An 18,132-nucleotide genomic window follows, 5' to 3' on the forward strand; every position below is an offset into this window, starting at 1 on the left:
TAGAGAAAGCCCTCGCACAGAAACGAAGACCCAACACAGCCAAAAATAAATAAATAAATAAATAAAAATTTAAAAAAAAAAAAAAAAAAAAAAAAGCTAAGAGAATTCAGCACCACCAAACCAGCTTTACAACAAATGCTAAAGGAACCTCTCTAGGCAGGAAACACAAGAGAAGGAAAAGACTTACAATAACAAATCCAAAACATTAAGAAAATGGTAATAGGAACATACATATTGATAACTACCTTAAATGTAAGTGGATTATATGCTCCAACTAAAAGACACAGACTGGCTGAATGGATACAAAAACAAGACCCGTATATATGCTGTCTACACGAGACCCAGTTCAAACCTAGGGACACATACAAACTGAAAGTGAGGGGATGGAAAAAGATATTCCATGCAAATGGAAATCAAAAGAAAGCTGGAGTAGCAATTCTCATATCAGACAAAATAGACTTTAAAATAAAGACTATTACAAGAGACAAAGAAGGACCACTACATAATGATCAAGGGATCAATCCAAGAAGAAGATATAACAATTATAAATATTTATGCACCTAACATAGGAGCACCTCAATACATAAGGCAAATGCTTACAGACATAAAAGGGGAAAATGACAGTAACCACTAATAGGGGACTTTAACACCCCACTTTCACCTATGGACAGGTCATCCAAAATGAAAACAAATAAGGAAACACAAGCTTTAAATGACACACGAAACAAGATGGACTTAATTGATATTTATAGGACATTCCATCCAAAAACAGGAGAATACACTTTCATCTCAAGTGCTCATGGAAGATTCTCCAGGATAGATCACATCTTGGGTCACAAATCAAGCCTTGGTAAATGTAAGAAAACAGAAATCATATCAAGTATCTTTTCTGACCACATCACTATGAGACTAGATATCAATTACAGGAAAAAATCTATAAAAAATACAAACACATGGAGGCTAAACAATACACTACTAAATAACCAAGAGATCACTGAAGAAATAAAAGAGGAAATCAAAAAATACCTGGAGACAAATGACAATGAAAACACAACAACTGAAAGCCTATGAGATGCCTCAAAAACAGTTCTAAGAGGGAAGTTTATAGCAATACAATCTTACCTCAAGAAACAAGAAAAATCTCAAATAAACAACCTAACCTTACACCTGAAGCAATTAGAGGAAGAAGAACAAAAACACTCTGAAGTTAGCAGAAGGAAAGAAATCATAAAGATCAGATAAGAACTAAATGAAAAAGAAATGAAGGAGACGATAGCAAAGATCAATGAAACTAAAAGCTGGTTCTTTGATAAGATAAACAAAATTGATAAACCATTAGCCAGACTCCTCAAGAAAAAAAGAGAGAAGACTCAAATCAATAGAATTAGAAATGAAAAAGGAGAAGCAACAACTAACACTGCAGAAATACAAAGGATCATGAGCGATAACTACAAGCAACTCTATGCCAATAAAATGGACAACCTGGAAGAAATGGACAAATTCTTAGAAAAGCACAACCTTCTGAGACTGAACCAGGAAGAAATAGAAAATATAAACAGACCAATCACAAACACTGAAATTGAAACTGTGATTAAAAATCTTCCAACAAACAAAGGCTCAGGACCAGATGGCTTCACAGGCAAATTCTATCAAACATTTAGAGAACAGCTAACACTTATCCTTCTCAAACTTTTCCAAAATATAGCAGAGGGAGGAACACTCCCAAACTCATTCTACGAGGCCACCATCACCCTGATACGAAAACCAGAAAAAATGAGGCAAAAAAAAAAACTACAGGCCAATATCACTGATAAACAAGGATGCAAAAATCCTCAACAAAATACTAGCAAACAGAATCCTAGCACATTAAAAGGATCATACACTATGATCAAGTGGGGTTTATCCCAGGAATGCAAGGATTCTTCAATATATTCAAATCAATGTGATAAACCATATTAACAAATTGAAGGAGAAAAACCATATGATCATCTCAATAGATGCAGAGAAAGCTTTCGACAAAATTCAACACCTATTTATGATAAAAACCCTCCAGAAAGTAGGCATAGAGGGAACTTACCTCAACATAATAAAGGCCATATATGAGAAACCCACAGCCAACATCGTTCTCAATGGTGAAAAACTGAAACCATTTCCACTAAGATCAGGAAGAAGACAAGGTTGCCCACTCTCACCACTATTATTCAACATAGTTTTGGAAGTTTTAGCCACAGCAATCAGAGAAGAAAAAGAAATAAAAGGAATCCAAATTGGAAAAGGAGAAGTAAAGCTGTCACTCTTTGCAGATGACATGACACTATACATAGAGAATCCTAAAGATGTTACCAGAAAACTACTAGAGCTAATCAGTGAATTTGGTAAAGTATCAGGATACAAATTTAATGTATAGAAATCTCTTGCATTCCTATACACTACTGATGAAAAATCTGAAAGAGAAATTAAGGAAACACTCCCATTTCCCACTGCAACAAAAAGAATAAAATACCTAGGAATAAACCTACCTAAGGAAACAAAAGACCTGTATGCATAAAACTATAAGACACTGATGAAAGAAATTAAAGATGATACAAATAGATGGAGAGATATACCATGTTCTTGGATTGGAAGAATCAACATCGTGAAAATGATTATACTACCCAAAGCAATCTACAGATTCAATGTAATCCCTATCAAACTACCAATGGCATTTTTCACAGAACTAAAACAAAATTTTCACAATTTGTTTGGAAACACAAAAGACCCCGACTAACCAAAGCAATCTGGAGAAACAAAAACGGAGCTGGAGGAATCAGGCTCCTGGACTTCAGACTATACTACAAAGCTACAGTAATCAAGACAGTATGGTACTGGCACAAAAACAGAAATATAGATCAATGGAACAGGATAGAAAGCCCAGAGATACACCCACACACATACGGTCACCTTATCTTTGATAAAGGAGGCAAGAATATACAATGGAGAAAAGACAGCCTCTTCAATAAGTGGTGCTGGGAAAACTGGACAGCTACATGTAAAAGAATGAAATTAGAACACTCCCTAACACCATATACAAAAATAAACTCAAAATGGATTAAAGACCTAAATGTAAGGCCAGACACTATAAAACTCTTAGAGGAAAACATAGGCAGAACACTCTTTGACATAAATCACAGCAAGATCCTTTTTGACCCACCTCCTAGAGAAAGGGAAACAAAAACAAAAATAAATAAATGGGAGCTAATGCCACTTGGAAGCTTTTGTACAGCAAAGGAAACCATAAAGAAGATGAAAAGACAACCCTCAGAAGGGGCGAAAATATTTGCAAATGAAGCAACTGATAAAGGATTACCTCCAAAATATACAAGCAGCTCATGAAGTTCAATATCAAAAAAACAAACTCAATCAAAAAATGGACAGAAGACTTCAAGAGACAGTTCTCCAAAGAAGATATACAGATTGCCAACAAATACATGAATGAATGCTCAACGTCATTAATAATTAGAGAAATGCAAATCAAAACTACAGTGAGGTATCACACCTCACACCAGTCAGAATGGCCATCATCAAAAAATCTACAAACAATAAATGCTGGAGAGGGTGTGGAGAAAAGGGAACCCTCTTGCACTGTTGGTGGGAATGTAAATTGATACAGCCCCACTATGGAGAACGGTATGTAGGTTCCTATTAAAACTAAAAACAGAACTACCATATGACCCAGCAATCCCACTACTGGGCATGTACCCTGAGAAAACCATAATTCAAAAAGATTCGCGCACGACAATGTTCATTTCAGCTCTATTTACAATAGCCAGGACATGGAAGCAACCTAAGTGTCCATCAACAGATGAATGGATAAAGAAGATGTGACAGATATATACAATGGAATATTACTCAGCCATAAAAAGGAACGAAATTGAGTTATTTGTAGTGAGGTGGATTGACCTAGTGGCTGTCTACAGAGTGAAGTAAGTCAGAAAGAGAAAAACAAATACCGTATGCTAACATATATATACAGAATCTAAAAAAAAAAAAAAAAAATGGTTTTGAGGGACCTAGTGGCAGGGCAGGAATAAAGATGCAGACGTAGAGGATGGACCTGAGGACACAGGGAGGGGGAAGGGTAAGCTGGGACGAAGTGAGAGAGCGGCATGGACATATATACACTACCAAATGTAAAATAGATAGCTAGTGGGAAGCAGCCGCATAGCACAGGGAGATTAGCTCGGTGTTTTGTGTCCACCTAGAGGGGTGGGACAGGGAGGGTGGGAGGGAGAAGCAAGAGGGAGGCGATATGGGGATGTATATGTATGTATAACTGATTCACTTTGTTATACGGCAGAAACTAACACACCATTGTAAAGCAATTATACTCCAATAAAGATGTTAAAAGAAATAAAAAATAAATTTAAAAAATTAAATAAATAAAAATCATACATTAAAGTTGAAAATAAAACCCTGTACTTCAGTAAAATAATTTTTTTTAAAGTATATTCCTATTCATGTAAAGATATATCTTACAAGCTATATTGATACAGAGGTTAGAAATACTCTAACCTCAAACAGCCTCGGACCTCAGAAATCCTAGGCACAAAAACACTACAACTAAACTAGGTGAAAGTTATAATGTAAAAGACACACCCATTCTCTAAACTTTTATGAAGACAATATCAAGAGTTTCTTTTAGACTATATATCAATTTGACAAGGATTTCATCTCTTTTTTCGGCTAATTAAATATTTCAAAATCATATACATCTATTCTTCTTTTGAGATATGTACTGCTCACATGAAAAAAGAGCAGTCCCTGATTTATATTCTTTCTTTTTGTTGTCGTTTTGTTTTTAATTTTTTTAAATTAATTTTTAAAGCAATTTTTAAATTGATTTATATTCTTTCTTAAATGTAAAAGTATATGCTGAGAACCTACTGTGTACCTAGCATGATACCAAATCCTGAAGGGCAACAATGAAAATATAATCTCCACCTTTAAGAAATAAATAATCTGTATAAATCAAGACATGCATATATAAAGATGATAAAAAGCAACCTCATAGCAATGTTCTTAAATAAATGTGCAACAGAGTGATCCAAAGTGAAATTTAGATTTTTAAAAGGTATTCTTGAGTAATGTTGTCCATAAGAGGCTTATTAGAAGACTGAGGAAAAAATACTAAACTCCTATTTTATGTCCATATTTTCTGTCAAAAAGTAACTTTCCTAATGAAAATTAAAGTTCATATATTGGTTCATAAATAGATTTCAAAAACTTAAAAATAATTGTCAGAGATAATCAGGATGTTCCAAATAAAGTAAATCTGCCCCTCCTGATGAGTTGTCCCTCATGGTATTAAGAGAGCCAGCAGATGAAATAGTGTGCATTGTTAAGAATATTTTAATGCATTAGGGAAAGCTCTACAGATATCACAAAGTGGTGATGGGTCATTCTTTTCACATATACAAGCAAAAAATTGCTGATTCATAAAGAAAACATTCAAATTGTTAATAGACTGAGACAACTGAGTATATTCTATTTCCATGATGGAAGCAAGCTTGAAATCAATAACAAATAGGGAAAAAAAGCTAACTTCATGGAAGTTAAACAATAATCTTCTAAATAGGTCAAAAAAGAAAAAAATGTGAATTAAAGAATGTTTTAAACTAAATGAAAATTAAAAACAACATAAAATGTTGGAAATAAAATGTGGAATACAGCTAAAGTAGTGTATGAAGGAAATTTATTGCCTTAAAAATACATATAATGAAAAAGAAGAGAAGCTGAAAATCACTGATTTAGCTTCCATTTCAAGATACTAAAAAAAAAAAAAAATCAAACTTAAGGGAAGCACAAAGAAACTATAATCAATGAAATAGAAAATAAACACATAATAGAGAAAATCAACAAAGTCAAAGGTTTTCTTTAAAATTATAAATATTGATAAACTCCTGGTAAGACTGATTACAGAGCGAAGGAAGAAGGGAAGGAAGGAAGGAAAGGAAAATACAAATTACCAATATCACGGGATAAGGAAAGGGCATCACTATAAATCTTATAAACAAAAAAAAAAGGAAATATTACAATCAACTTTAAGAAAATATATTTGACATTATGGAAGAAATGGATATATTTTTTCAAGTTGAATTAATAAAAGGAGAAAAAAGAAGAAATATAAAATGTAAATGGTCCAATATGTATTGTGTTTAAAAATGAAGGTTTAATTATTATTTAAGTATGCCAAAGCCAACAGATCAGTAGATGACTGCCACTGAAAAGAGAGTTTGTTATACTCACACGTCCCAGGAGGAAGCATGCCATACCATATGGGGCCACACAGGGAAACATCAGGTTGGTCAGGAGGCATGTTCGAAGAAGTGAGGGGAAAAGATGGGTGAGAGCCTTTACTGTGGTTTCCACAGGAAGGAACAGGTGAGGCAGAGTAAGCAGGCTTAGGATTGGCTAGTTTGAATAATTTCAGCAGGCTCTGGGGCATAAGGAGGTGTTTTAGTTTTCTGGTACCTGGCCCTGGGGTGCTTAGAGCAGAAGAGTATTGGCTCCAAGTATGAGAGTCCCAGAGAAGAGGTTGTTGGTAGTGTGAGCTCTGGATTGGCTAGTCTGCACAGAAAAGGCACGTTTGCAAAACAGTCATTTGCTATTTCTATTAATTGCCTAACGCTGGAAGGGGCACTCTTCCCAGGGTCAACGAGGCCCAGATGCCAAAGCATCAGAAACACGTGATTAGTAGATAAGGGAATTGAATCTTTTCTTAAAAACCTTCCCACAAATAAAATATCGGGTCCAGAAGGTCTTAACTGTGAATTCTTACAAAACATTTAAGAATTAATAACTTGACCTTGTAAAAAATAAATAAACTCTTTGAGAGAATTGGGGGAAAAAGAACACTTACTCTTCTTTTAAGAATCCAGCATAACCTTGACTCCAAAACCTTAAAAAACTCACTGCAAGAAAGGACCTCATTTGTCCTCCTGCCAATATTTCTTTTGCCAACACTGCCCTCCTTGGACTTACAGAATGGCTTATTTACTCTTAGCGTATTCTAAACAACATTATTTCTGTCAAGGAACTCATTTCAGCAAAAGAAATGTAGTAACGGGCTTTTGCTCATAGAATTCACCATGTGTAACATACCCTCACCACTTAAAAGCAGCTGACCTAAAAGAACAAATAGAAGGGGTTGCTGAAAACTCAATTATGATGCCAATTGAGAGACAAGACCTTGAAAGGACAGCATATATGATGCAGAATATGCATTATACATCAATTACCTCTTCTCATTGTTTCACCTGATAACACACTCACAAAATTTTTGCCTCTTATCTCCATAACTTTGAGCTCGACTCATTTACAAGCCTTGATTCCCAAGGGAGGAATGCTTCCACTTAGAGACACGACTCTGGCTCTACAGAGTTGAAAGTTAAGATTGTCAACTAGCACGTGGGGCTACCTGTGCCATTGAAACAAGGTAGAGGTTACTCCACTGACTGGGGTGATTTGTCACAATTAACAAGTAAAATCTGAGTTGCTGCTACACAGGGAGGGCAGGAAGAACTCAGAGTGTTCTCTGGGATTCCTCTTAATACTTCTATCTCCAATATTAAGAACTGATGGAAAGTTACATCAATTAAAAAAAAGAAAAGGAAGGATCACTGAGGATTCGCAGCCTTCAAAAATGAAGGTTTGGTCATCTACCAGACAACAAACCCTGAACAGTTGCTGGCCAAAAGAACATGGAGAGGGTGATAGAAGGAAGAAGTCAGAAATATCACTTACAGCGTTGGACCAGTTAAGAATGAGGATTGTGACAGCCATTCATATAAATTTCCGTGTGTGTGTGTATACGTATGCATTAACAATTATACTTGCATTTTCCCTCTTTGCCTTCACCTTTTTATTTTCTAAAAGTTTTACTGAAATTAACAGTGTATGATTTAGCATTTAGGTAACAGTTAACAACTCTAACTTAACAATGTATAACAGTATTTAGGTAACAAAGTATTAGAGGGACTATGATTAAATTTGCCCAGAGATGAAGACAATCACTGTTGGAAACTTGTATCTCCTCATTTTGCACACTGAGAAAATTTTGTCATACGAAAGACAGTTGTACTGTTTTAGGCAGAAACATAGAGTGGTTTGGAATATTACATGTAAGTCCAAATATGAGTAGAAAGATGAATCTGGATGTAGTCAAAGTGGTGAAATGTACCAGATTTTAATCTGCTGTCCCAGGTACGAATCTGGAAATCTGCAAACCCTGTTTGTGCTTTGTCAGAAGGCTCCCTGTTGGGCTTGGCCGACAGAAGGTGCTAGAGGGTCTTTACAAAGGCTGGCAGAGGAAGGGATTTCTTCCACTGGATCTGCTTCTTCATTCCCGAAGCAGCAGTTCCTTCCCATAGTAGCAAATGAATCTAGCTGCAAGTTTTCCAACATGTTTCTGCTTTAGTTTTTTCTTCTGTTACTCTGTACCCTTTCAAACTTTACAACATGAGTACTTCTTCCCATTATCTCTCTTCTTTATACTCCTCCACATATCTCTGTCCTTTTTCCTTTCCCCTCTTTTACTATTTTTCTCTCAATGTCATTTTAACTTACATGAAAATGTTAGAGTTTTCCATATTTGTTCCCTGAACACTGGTGATGATGATACTAATATAATGATACTTAGTAGTTACATTTTAAATTTATGCGGTAGAAAATGCCTTTTCTCTTAGACATTTGTAATAATAGAATGGAACTATTGTTTGCCCCTAGAAATGCCAATAGAAAGACTATTAGTACATATTTTTGTATATAATGATGATCAGTTAACTGAAAAGTTTAATATTCTGAATTGGTCAAAAGATGACTATGAAAGCCATGTCAGTGAGATCAGATTTCTGTAAATAAATACAGCACTGCAGGCTATAGCTTTCTTCATCAGTGGAGATAATTTTGAAAGAAAGATGAATTCTTAAACATTTAAATATACTGAAACAAGGTTTATAATTCATGAATATGTGCATCCTAAGTAAGATAGACACTTGAAGTCAATTTCTAAATGTCATGTTTCATTAGTCATGGATTTATTATATAGAGGTTTCAATGGTATTAATGCCATCACTACACCATGTGTAGGATTGCATATATAGTCATACTGGCATCAAGGACTTAAATGATGGAGTTAAGGTCTTGACTAGTCATCTCCATATCACTTTTAACATGTTTTCTGTCTTTCAATTCTCACATAAGCTATAAAACAATGACTGGCTGATATAAAATGTAGGAAGCAGATTGTGATGAATGCCACAAATAGTTTGTCTCAGAGGTTATGTAGAATATGAGTCATTTTGCTGTTGATCACTTTAAATGAACATGGCATCTTCAAAGTTAGGACAGATTTCATCCTCAAAACACAGTAAAGTGCAAAATTTTTTATCAAAGAGTAAAGATAAAATCATTTCTTCATCCACCTGCCATGCAGGGGACACAGGTTTGAGCCCTGGTCCAGGAAGATCCCACATGACACGGAGCAACTAAGCCCCTGCGCCACAACTACTGAGCCTGCGCTCTAGAGCCCACGAGCCAGAACTACTGAGCCCATGAGCCACAACTACTGAAGCCCGTGCACCTAGAGCCCATGCTCCGCAACAAGAGAAGCCACCGTAATGAGAGGCCTGTGCACCGCAACGAAGAGTAGCCTCTGCTCGCCGCAACTAAAAAAGAAAGCCCACGTGCAGCAACTAAGACCCAATGCAGCCAAAAATAAATAAATAAATAAATTTTAAAAAAATAATTTCTTCATGAAGTTATTATTTACTTCTGATATTTATGTAGGGCAATTAAAAATAACTAATATAAAACTGCAGAACTGCATCCTTCTCACAATCTGTGTAAGTACTGACAGGCAATTGTACACAATCAAAAAGCAGGCTACTAGAATCTGGTTTCTCATAGTGTATTTTGCTTAGCAGTTGCCTTCACTATTCTTTCTGTGCTTTGATGAAGATGGCATCCAGCAGCACTTGTTCTTGCTGTTTGCATATCAAAGCCAGTTTCTGAACTAATGAAGTTAGACAATTAAGTGAAAAATTTATAGACTTTAAAATGTAATGGAAGAACAGGAAGTATGTAAGTGCACTGTGACCGACTCACTCTTCAGTGTGTCAGAAATCATTTGCCTAAAATCCCTTACTTGCAGTAAGAAAATTCACTTTAATGTTCTCTCCTCCACCAGTGGTTAGGTGAATGATAAGATACCAACAAGCAAACTAACAGCCAATAAAATAAATATTTAAAACTATGTAAAAATCTAAGAAATTTTCATAGCTGTTCCAGTGAGATACTGTAAGGAAAGAAAGACTGAGGGTAACAGAATATAGGTTTTAGTCAGCATAATTTTGACTCTTATGGATTTCAGCTGAAATCCATTTCTAATATACGTATTTTTTTACTATCTCCAGGATCCCAAAGATCTGTGCCCCAGGCCCAGGGGACCTTTCTTTTGAGCTCCTGAGACCTAGCACCTGCTGAGCTGTGCTCCTCTTCAGAAACTTGAATCACATTAACAAAAGGTCTCTCCAAGCTTTCAAGTTTTAATAATTCCAGTCTATTCCCTTTGTTTCCCAGGCCTAAGGATGGTGGCATTGCTTGTTACTACTTCCATGATACCTTAGTGTTCCCTCTTTGCCTTTTTGAGTTCTGCAATATCCACAGTTCCTTGTATTACTTTATTTCAAAATAACTAGTGTGGTTCTGTCTCCTGACTAAACCCTGAGTAATATAGGCCCTCTTTGCCTAAATATACCATTATAACTTTTCTGTCTGCAGCAGCTACCCAGTATGAGGAAAGGAGGCACCCTCCCAGGCTTTCAGATACGAAGTGGAATTCATACTTCAGTAATTCTGCGATTTCTTAACCTGAGTCTCCATGTATTCCATCACTACTACCCAACCCCCAGTCTGATCAGAGTTCACCCACAATGTGGGAGAGCATGAAGCTGGCCTCATGCTCACATCTCAAATCCCTTGCTTTGCGACCTTTCTCTATCCTTTTCTAGCCTTCCCATCTAGGAAGGGCTTTCTCATTCACTGTAGCAGGAAAATCCCCTTATCCTGCAATTTCCCTGTTCTCTTTCTTACAGTAATATTCTTATAGTTCTGCCATCACCATGAAAAGAACACACTCCAGCTACCCCACCGGTCCCGAGAGCCACCCCAGTCAAATGGCATCATGAATCAGAGCTTCCCCAGCAAACCTGCAGCCTGAAGTAAGCTTCTCTAGCAGACCTGCAAACTTGTCAGTAGTAAATGCTTTTTATTATATGCTACTAAGATTTTGAGCTTGTTTATTATCCTTAAATAGCTACTTTATATAAAAGTTGGACCTCTTAGCCAAACTCTAGTTCTGGAATATTTAAAGGAAAGTGAAAATTAGAAAACACTTCCCATTATTTTCAAAGCTCCATTATAAAGCCATGGCCCCCACAACTACTGCCTCTGAAAAGAACTTCAAGAAATGTTTCCAAAGTAAAAAACTGAACATTTATTCTTTCTGCCTCTTTGCATTCCTGACATAGCAATACCATGCAAAACAGAGGGTGCCTCTGGTTGAGGAAGGTGAATGTCACTTACAAAGAAGTGTAAAAAGCAAAAGACATTACCATATTTTAATAGAGGCTCCTTATTCATATTATGAAATAATGAAAAGAGAGCATAGGCTTTGAAGTGGGATTTACTTAGCTCTGAGCCGTAACCCTGCCATTCACAATTTTTATAGCTAACTTGCTTACAGCTTACTGTGGGTAACACAATGAAATAAGTGTTGCAAGCAATAATATACTTTGTTCTTACTATGACCCTATCAGGTTATGCCTACTTAATTTATTATCACTATTTAATATTTGAGGAAACAGATTTAGAGACTAGAAAAGCATTTCTCTGATGCCAAAGCTTTTGCTCTTAAACTTTATTCAGGGATGATATTCAAAATATTTAACAAATCAAATGAATATAAACTAATAGATAAATAAATATATAAATCAAAATTTATTTTTAAAATTCCCTTCATTCTCAATTCTAAGTATTATAAAACTATATATCAAGTGATAAAAGTTGTAGTGCAACTGTTCAGCAAATAATTCTAATATATTTCAAGTCATTTGTTAATTTTTATAAAATGTTAGTATAATTTTTTGTTATATTTTTTGAGACCAATTGTCACTAATCAAATTGAGGCCCCTTTCTGAGCCATGCCTCAATATAAGAAAGTACATCAAATTCTTCCAGTGATTTTTCCACTAAATAGTCCTTAGTTAATTTTTGGTCTCAATAACTAGAGGAAAGTTATTAACTTCACTACTGTTTCACGATGCTGAATCCTCATCAGTTTCTGCTAAACAGAAATTGCATTTCAAAAAAAAAAAGTTCTATCCCTTATAATAATGTCTGAGATCTTTACAGTCATATCTCTTTTGCTTTAAATCACAAAAATCATTTACTATATTGTCATATTTATTTTAGTTAAGCCTAATTCTTCAACCCAGAGGGGAGTAACACAGAAAGACCCTTAAAAGAGTGGATTCTATTGATGGACTGCCTCGGTGTGAATTCTGACTGCCATTTAAAGACTTTAAACTCAGTTTCCACATTTTTAAAGATGGCCATTATTATAGTACTCAGATGAGTTAATATACATTTGAAATGCTCCCTGGCATAGAACAGGCACATTATAAGCATTAGCTCTTATTTTTATTAATAAAATTAATTTCATTAATATCTCTAACAGACAGGTATTTGTGTTAACAATTCACCCCATTAAATGAAGGTGAAATGTAACAGGATCTCAGGGGTGATTCCCCTAACACACATTCAACACCAAAAAGTTCAACACTAACAATCTTCCTTAAAGTCCTTTGGTGTGTATGAAGGGGAGATTTATTTGCATTTCACTCCTAACCTGCCTAGGTTGCCCTCTGGAGTCTTAACTGTATTAAGAACCTTTTTGAGACAATCACTGTGAGAGAGTCTTAGGCTCTCTTTCTCTGGAGGTCTCTGAGGCTATACAAATTAAAACTCAAGGTCACCTAGTTTGGCAAATGTCCTCAGGGTAAGAGTTGGCTTCAGTGCTCTACTTGCCACTCTGGGCCCCTCCTTAACTTAGCCTGTGTACTCCTCTCTTTCTAAATCATGGAAGCAGTCGTGAATATGTTTTGCTTCTATTTTATCTAGAATTTTGGTTGTTTGCAGAGAATGAGTCAGTACAGGCACCAGTATGTCATAATGCCATTCCAAATGCGTGCTCCTCATAAACTCAGGAGTATTATTTTTACTTTTATTTTAAAATAATATCGTCACATCATGAATAAAAATCAAATCATATACAAGTATCTAAAATAAATGGTAAAATTGTCCTCCTTGACCTCTCCTTGGTTCCATTCCCAGAAATAATTCATTTTAATAGTAACTGGGTTTTTTCAGTTTGAGGTGTGTGGGGTTTTTTTGCATTTACCATTACAAATTTAATATAAGGACTTATACTGTAATTTGTCAATTTTTGACAATACCTGTTAACTCTGCACTATGAAATAACAGATCTGCCATATTTCACTGCCTCCTACCTTTCACCTCTTGATTTTATTATTTTATTAATGATATTAAGATTTCTAATATTTATATTGTTGTACTATAATTAAATCTTCTGCAATGTGTGTAGATTGATTTCAAATCAACAATATGAAAACAGCATTTAGAATATCATGATGATTCCCCAGTGAACCAACTAGTGCAGCCAAACACATAGAGAAGTAAATAAAATGCTGTGGTCACAAAACCCCAGACTCTTGAAGAAGGTCCCAAGCATGAACTAAAAATGCCTTCTTTATTAATTTGTTTCCACTTTTCTCTACTTCACCCAGAAATGCTGAGTTTCTATTCTTCTCTATGTTTATATGTTTATGTCACCTTTCTCTTATTTCCTTTTTTTTTTTTTTTTTGCTAGAGCATCTTCATATATGGGGTTGTGAAGGTACTAAACTTTCCAAGCTCTTGCATGTCAGAAAATTATTTTCTTGATTCATTTAATTGAAATTTTGGGTAGAGGCAGAATTCTTTATCCAAAATTATTTCCTCTTAGAAATCTTAGAAAATATTATCCCACCATTTCCTAGTTCTGAAATGTCTCTAATGCTGCTGAGAAAGTGTTGATATCAGTATGTTTCTCATCCCATTGTAGGTGACCCAGTTACTTTTCTCTGTGGAAGCTTCAAGGGTATTTTCTTTATTTCTAGTCTTCTGAAAACGCAAAAGAATGTGAGAAGAATACATGTCTTTGAAAATTTGTCCTCTATGGTATTTTGTTGAGCTCTTCTAACTGAAGACATGTGTTTTTTCTGTTCAAGATAACTTACTGTTTTTTACATCAAATACTCCCAACTACCATCCTAGCATTCTGCTCCTGGAATGCCTAATAATCAGATGTTTGGCTTGTGTCTAGCCTCCATTAATATTTTCAATCTCTTTTTCTTTTTATATTCAACTAATGCTTATATCATAGTTTTAAAAAAAGTTATTTCATTGGGACCTTGTAAAAAGAAAGGAGATGTATATATATGCTCTGTCTTTCACATGAAACCAGAAGTCTGGATTTTCAAATATTTTTATGTAAAACTTTTATGTAACATGTTGAAAATTAAACTATACGCCCACCTTCAAGATTGCAGCATATCCATATATATAAAATGTAAATACATAGGAGGCAAATTTTGTAATATTTTTATTTGATGTGAAAATTATAAAATTAATTCCATTATTTTAAAAGTTTGAGATCAATAATTTGAATTTTTCACTAGATACATATCATACACCCACATGTTTGAAGGGTATTCTCATTTATATAAGGGATTCAAAAACCAAAGAATTCTATGTGACTAAACTATTTCGCTTCTTGGGTTAGCTGAGTCCCAACCAATCCTTTTAAATGCAAGTGTTTCTTGAGGGGAAGAAAAGACAATGCTATCAAAAAATCTACAAACAATAAATGCTGGAGAGGGTGTGGAGAAAAGGGAACCCTCCTACACTTTTGGTGGGAATGTAAACTGGTACAGCCACTATGGAGAACAGTATGGAGGTTCCTTAAACAACTAAACATAGAGCTACCATATGATCCAGGAATCCCACTACTGGACATACATCCAGAGAAAACCATAATCCAAAAAGATACATGCACCCCAATGTTTACTGCACCTCTATTCACAATAGCCAAGACATGGAAGCAACCTAAATGTCCATTGACAGAGGAATGGATAAAGAAGATGTTGTACATACATACAATGGAATATTACTCAGCCAATAAAAGAGTGAAATAAGGCCATTTGCAGCAACATGGATGGACCTAGAGATTATCATACTAAGTGAAGTCAGACAGAGAAAGACAAATATCATATGATATTGCTTATATGTGGAATCTTAAAAAAGGCTATAAATGAACTTATCTACAAAGCAGAAATAGAGTTACAGATGTAAAAAATAAACTTATGGTTACCAGAGGGTATGCGGGGGGGGGGGGGAGGGACAAATTGGAAGATTGGGATTGACACATACACACTACTATATATAAAATAGATAACTAATAAGAACCTACTGTACAGCACAGGGAACTCTACTCAATACTCTGTAATGGCCTATACAGGAAAAGAATCTAAAAAAGAGTGGATATACCTATATGTATAACAGACTCACTTTGCTGTACACCTGAAACTAACACAACATTGTAAATCAACTATACCCCAATAAAAATTATAATAAATAAATAATAAAAAGGAATTTCCAGATGCAGTGAGAGACAAAGATAAAAGAGGAAAATGTAAGTTACGTAAAAACAATTGGTAGGCAACTCATCTTCTTTCAGAACAGATCTCTATCATCTTTTTTCACTACAAACATAAAGTGTAACTTATACATGTGCATTCCTATGGGTACCTTCAGAAATTTGCATTGTTTTTTCCTAGTAGCTACTATATTACAAGAGAAATAACTACAAATCCATTCTAAATATTCCTAAGCTAAAAAGCGTTATATTAGTAATAAATTACTTATGACATACTTCACAATGGAGCCAAAGGTGTGTATGACAATGATTCACTTGAGAAACACAACACAACCCTAAAATTCCTCAAGATGAATAAATAATCTACGAAAACAACACATTTATTTAACAATTATGAGGATCTCTTAAATGTCAAGACACTGCTAGATGATTCTAAACTGTCTTTTGAACTTATAGCTACAAAGTCTCATAGAACCTGATGCTAATTTTGACTCCATCTCTCAGATTCAGTCAATTAATGTCTCAGAAAAAAAATAAGTCCCTTCCTTAATGACTCTCATCAAATTAATCTAATTCCTATGATTTCCTAGACATTCACAGCTGTATTAACTTAACTAGCACTGCATTTGTACTTTATTTACATGAGTTCTTCCTAATCTTGTACCATTCACTTCACCATTGAAAACACTGTAAATGAACTCTTGGCATTGTGTACCTAGTAGAATTTTAGTTCAGCAATTCTGCTTCTCGGTTGACTGGCTACATTTTAAGACCTGGTTAATGATCCTGTTTTGGTCATTTGTTACTAATAATATCTTATAATAACAGTCCAATTTCTATAAAAATTTATTTTAACAATACCTGTACACATAAGTCTAACCTTTTATCTTTAAATTTTACTTTGATCTTTTAATAAGTTTAATCTGAATAAAATAGTTAAATATACAGTTTTAAATTTCACATGCTTTACTTATTTCAATTTATTCAATATTAGTTATTTATAAAAAATGGAAATTGAGGTAGCAAAATTCTTATCAACACAATTTAAAATACAGATTAACAGGGATAAAAAAATGTCACTGAAAAGTCTTAAGTCTCAAGATAGATTCAAACTGAAAAGGGAAAATATTTGCATTTATGAGGAAACTGAGTTGAACCTAAAGTAAACAAACCTTCCACTTCATATACAACACAAGTTGAGTTTGTCTATATGGCCTAATGAACGCTCTCTGACCCTTAAGGAGATGTTCCACATAATATTTTTCTCACAGAGAAATGCTAGACTTCTGCTTAGCTCCAAGAATTTCATTGAACTTTAAAAATATGGAAGTATAATACTAGCTGAAGATATTATGGCAGGCTACCAGGTACCTCTCTCAGGTCCTAATATAATGTTTATGTTATTCAGTCTCCTCCATGATTCCTAGATTACAAATACATTTGGTCATAGAAAAGCCTTCTTACCATATCTGATACTTTAGTAGTTCTTTCTGTTCTTGACGAGAAAGCAGCATATCGGTTAGCCAAGTTAGGTAGTTCATCAGAAATTCCACGGACCTGTGAATTCCAAAAAAATATTTTGAAAGAAGAAGTATATCATTTATTTTATTTTTATCAATACAAAGGTTATGATTAATACATTTGCAATAAGCTTATTAATATGGCTCTGTCACTAAATAGAGATATACATATATTTACTTTAAAAAACTTTTAAATGGAATATAGTAAAAGACATTAAATCAATGAGATATTAAAATGGGAAAAGGGTTGATTACATGAACCTCTATGAAAGTAAGATGGATCTGTATACATTATTTAAACATATTAAGGGCAAGTTATCAGCTATACTTTAATATCAAATTCAGAACCAATTCTTGTCCTGATTCATAACTAGCAGGTTGTAATATCAAAAATATATAAGATATTTGGTCAATTATACAGTATTATTTGTTAATAACTAATTATTAATACATGAAATAGAAATATATTAACAATAACTATTTAAATTGATTATATGGCAATCCTGGATTAATAAATTTTCTAAGCAAAATGATCCACACTCTCTTAAACATCATAATTCCTTATATGCAGTGAAGATGCAAATTAATAGGCTAGAGGAAGCTGATAATCTAAAAATTTAATGAGCAATTATTAATCCTTGTGATATTATATTCCTTCTGATTTATTATACAATTTAGCCATTTGTATTCATTTAATAATTTAAACCATATAACCAGTAGTAACATTCTTTGTATATACAAGAAGCATGAGGATTTATTTTCCCATTTTTATACACTTCACTGTTTTTATTTCAGAAT

General features: G+C 34.3%; 1 protein-coding gene across 1 annotated transcript in view; it reads right to left on the reverse strand.

Moving 5' to 3' along the window:
• Window positions 1–18,132, reverse strand: part of STPG2 (sperm tail PG-rich repeat containing 2) — a 344,744-nt gene that overhangs the window by 186,898 nt on the left and 139,714 nt on the right. Inside the window, exon 8 of the mRNA XM_036853457.1 lies at window positions 17,279–17,388. Within this exon, the coding sequence (XP_036709352.1) occupies window positions 17,279–17,388 (110 nt within the window). The remainder of the gene's footprint in view (window positions 1–17,278; window positions 17,389–18,132) is intronic.

Source organism: Balaenoptera musculus, chromosome 5, assembly GCF_009873245.2.
Source record: "Balaenoptera musculus isolate JJ_BM4_2016_0621 chromosome 5, mBalMus1.pri.v3, whole genome shotgun sequence".
Taxonomy (NCBI): Eukaryota; Metazoa; Chordata; class Mammalia; order Artiodactyla; family Balaenopteridae; genus Balaenoptera; species Balaenoptera musculus.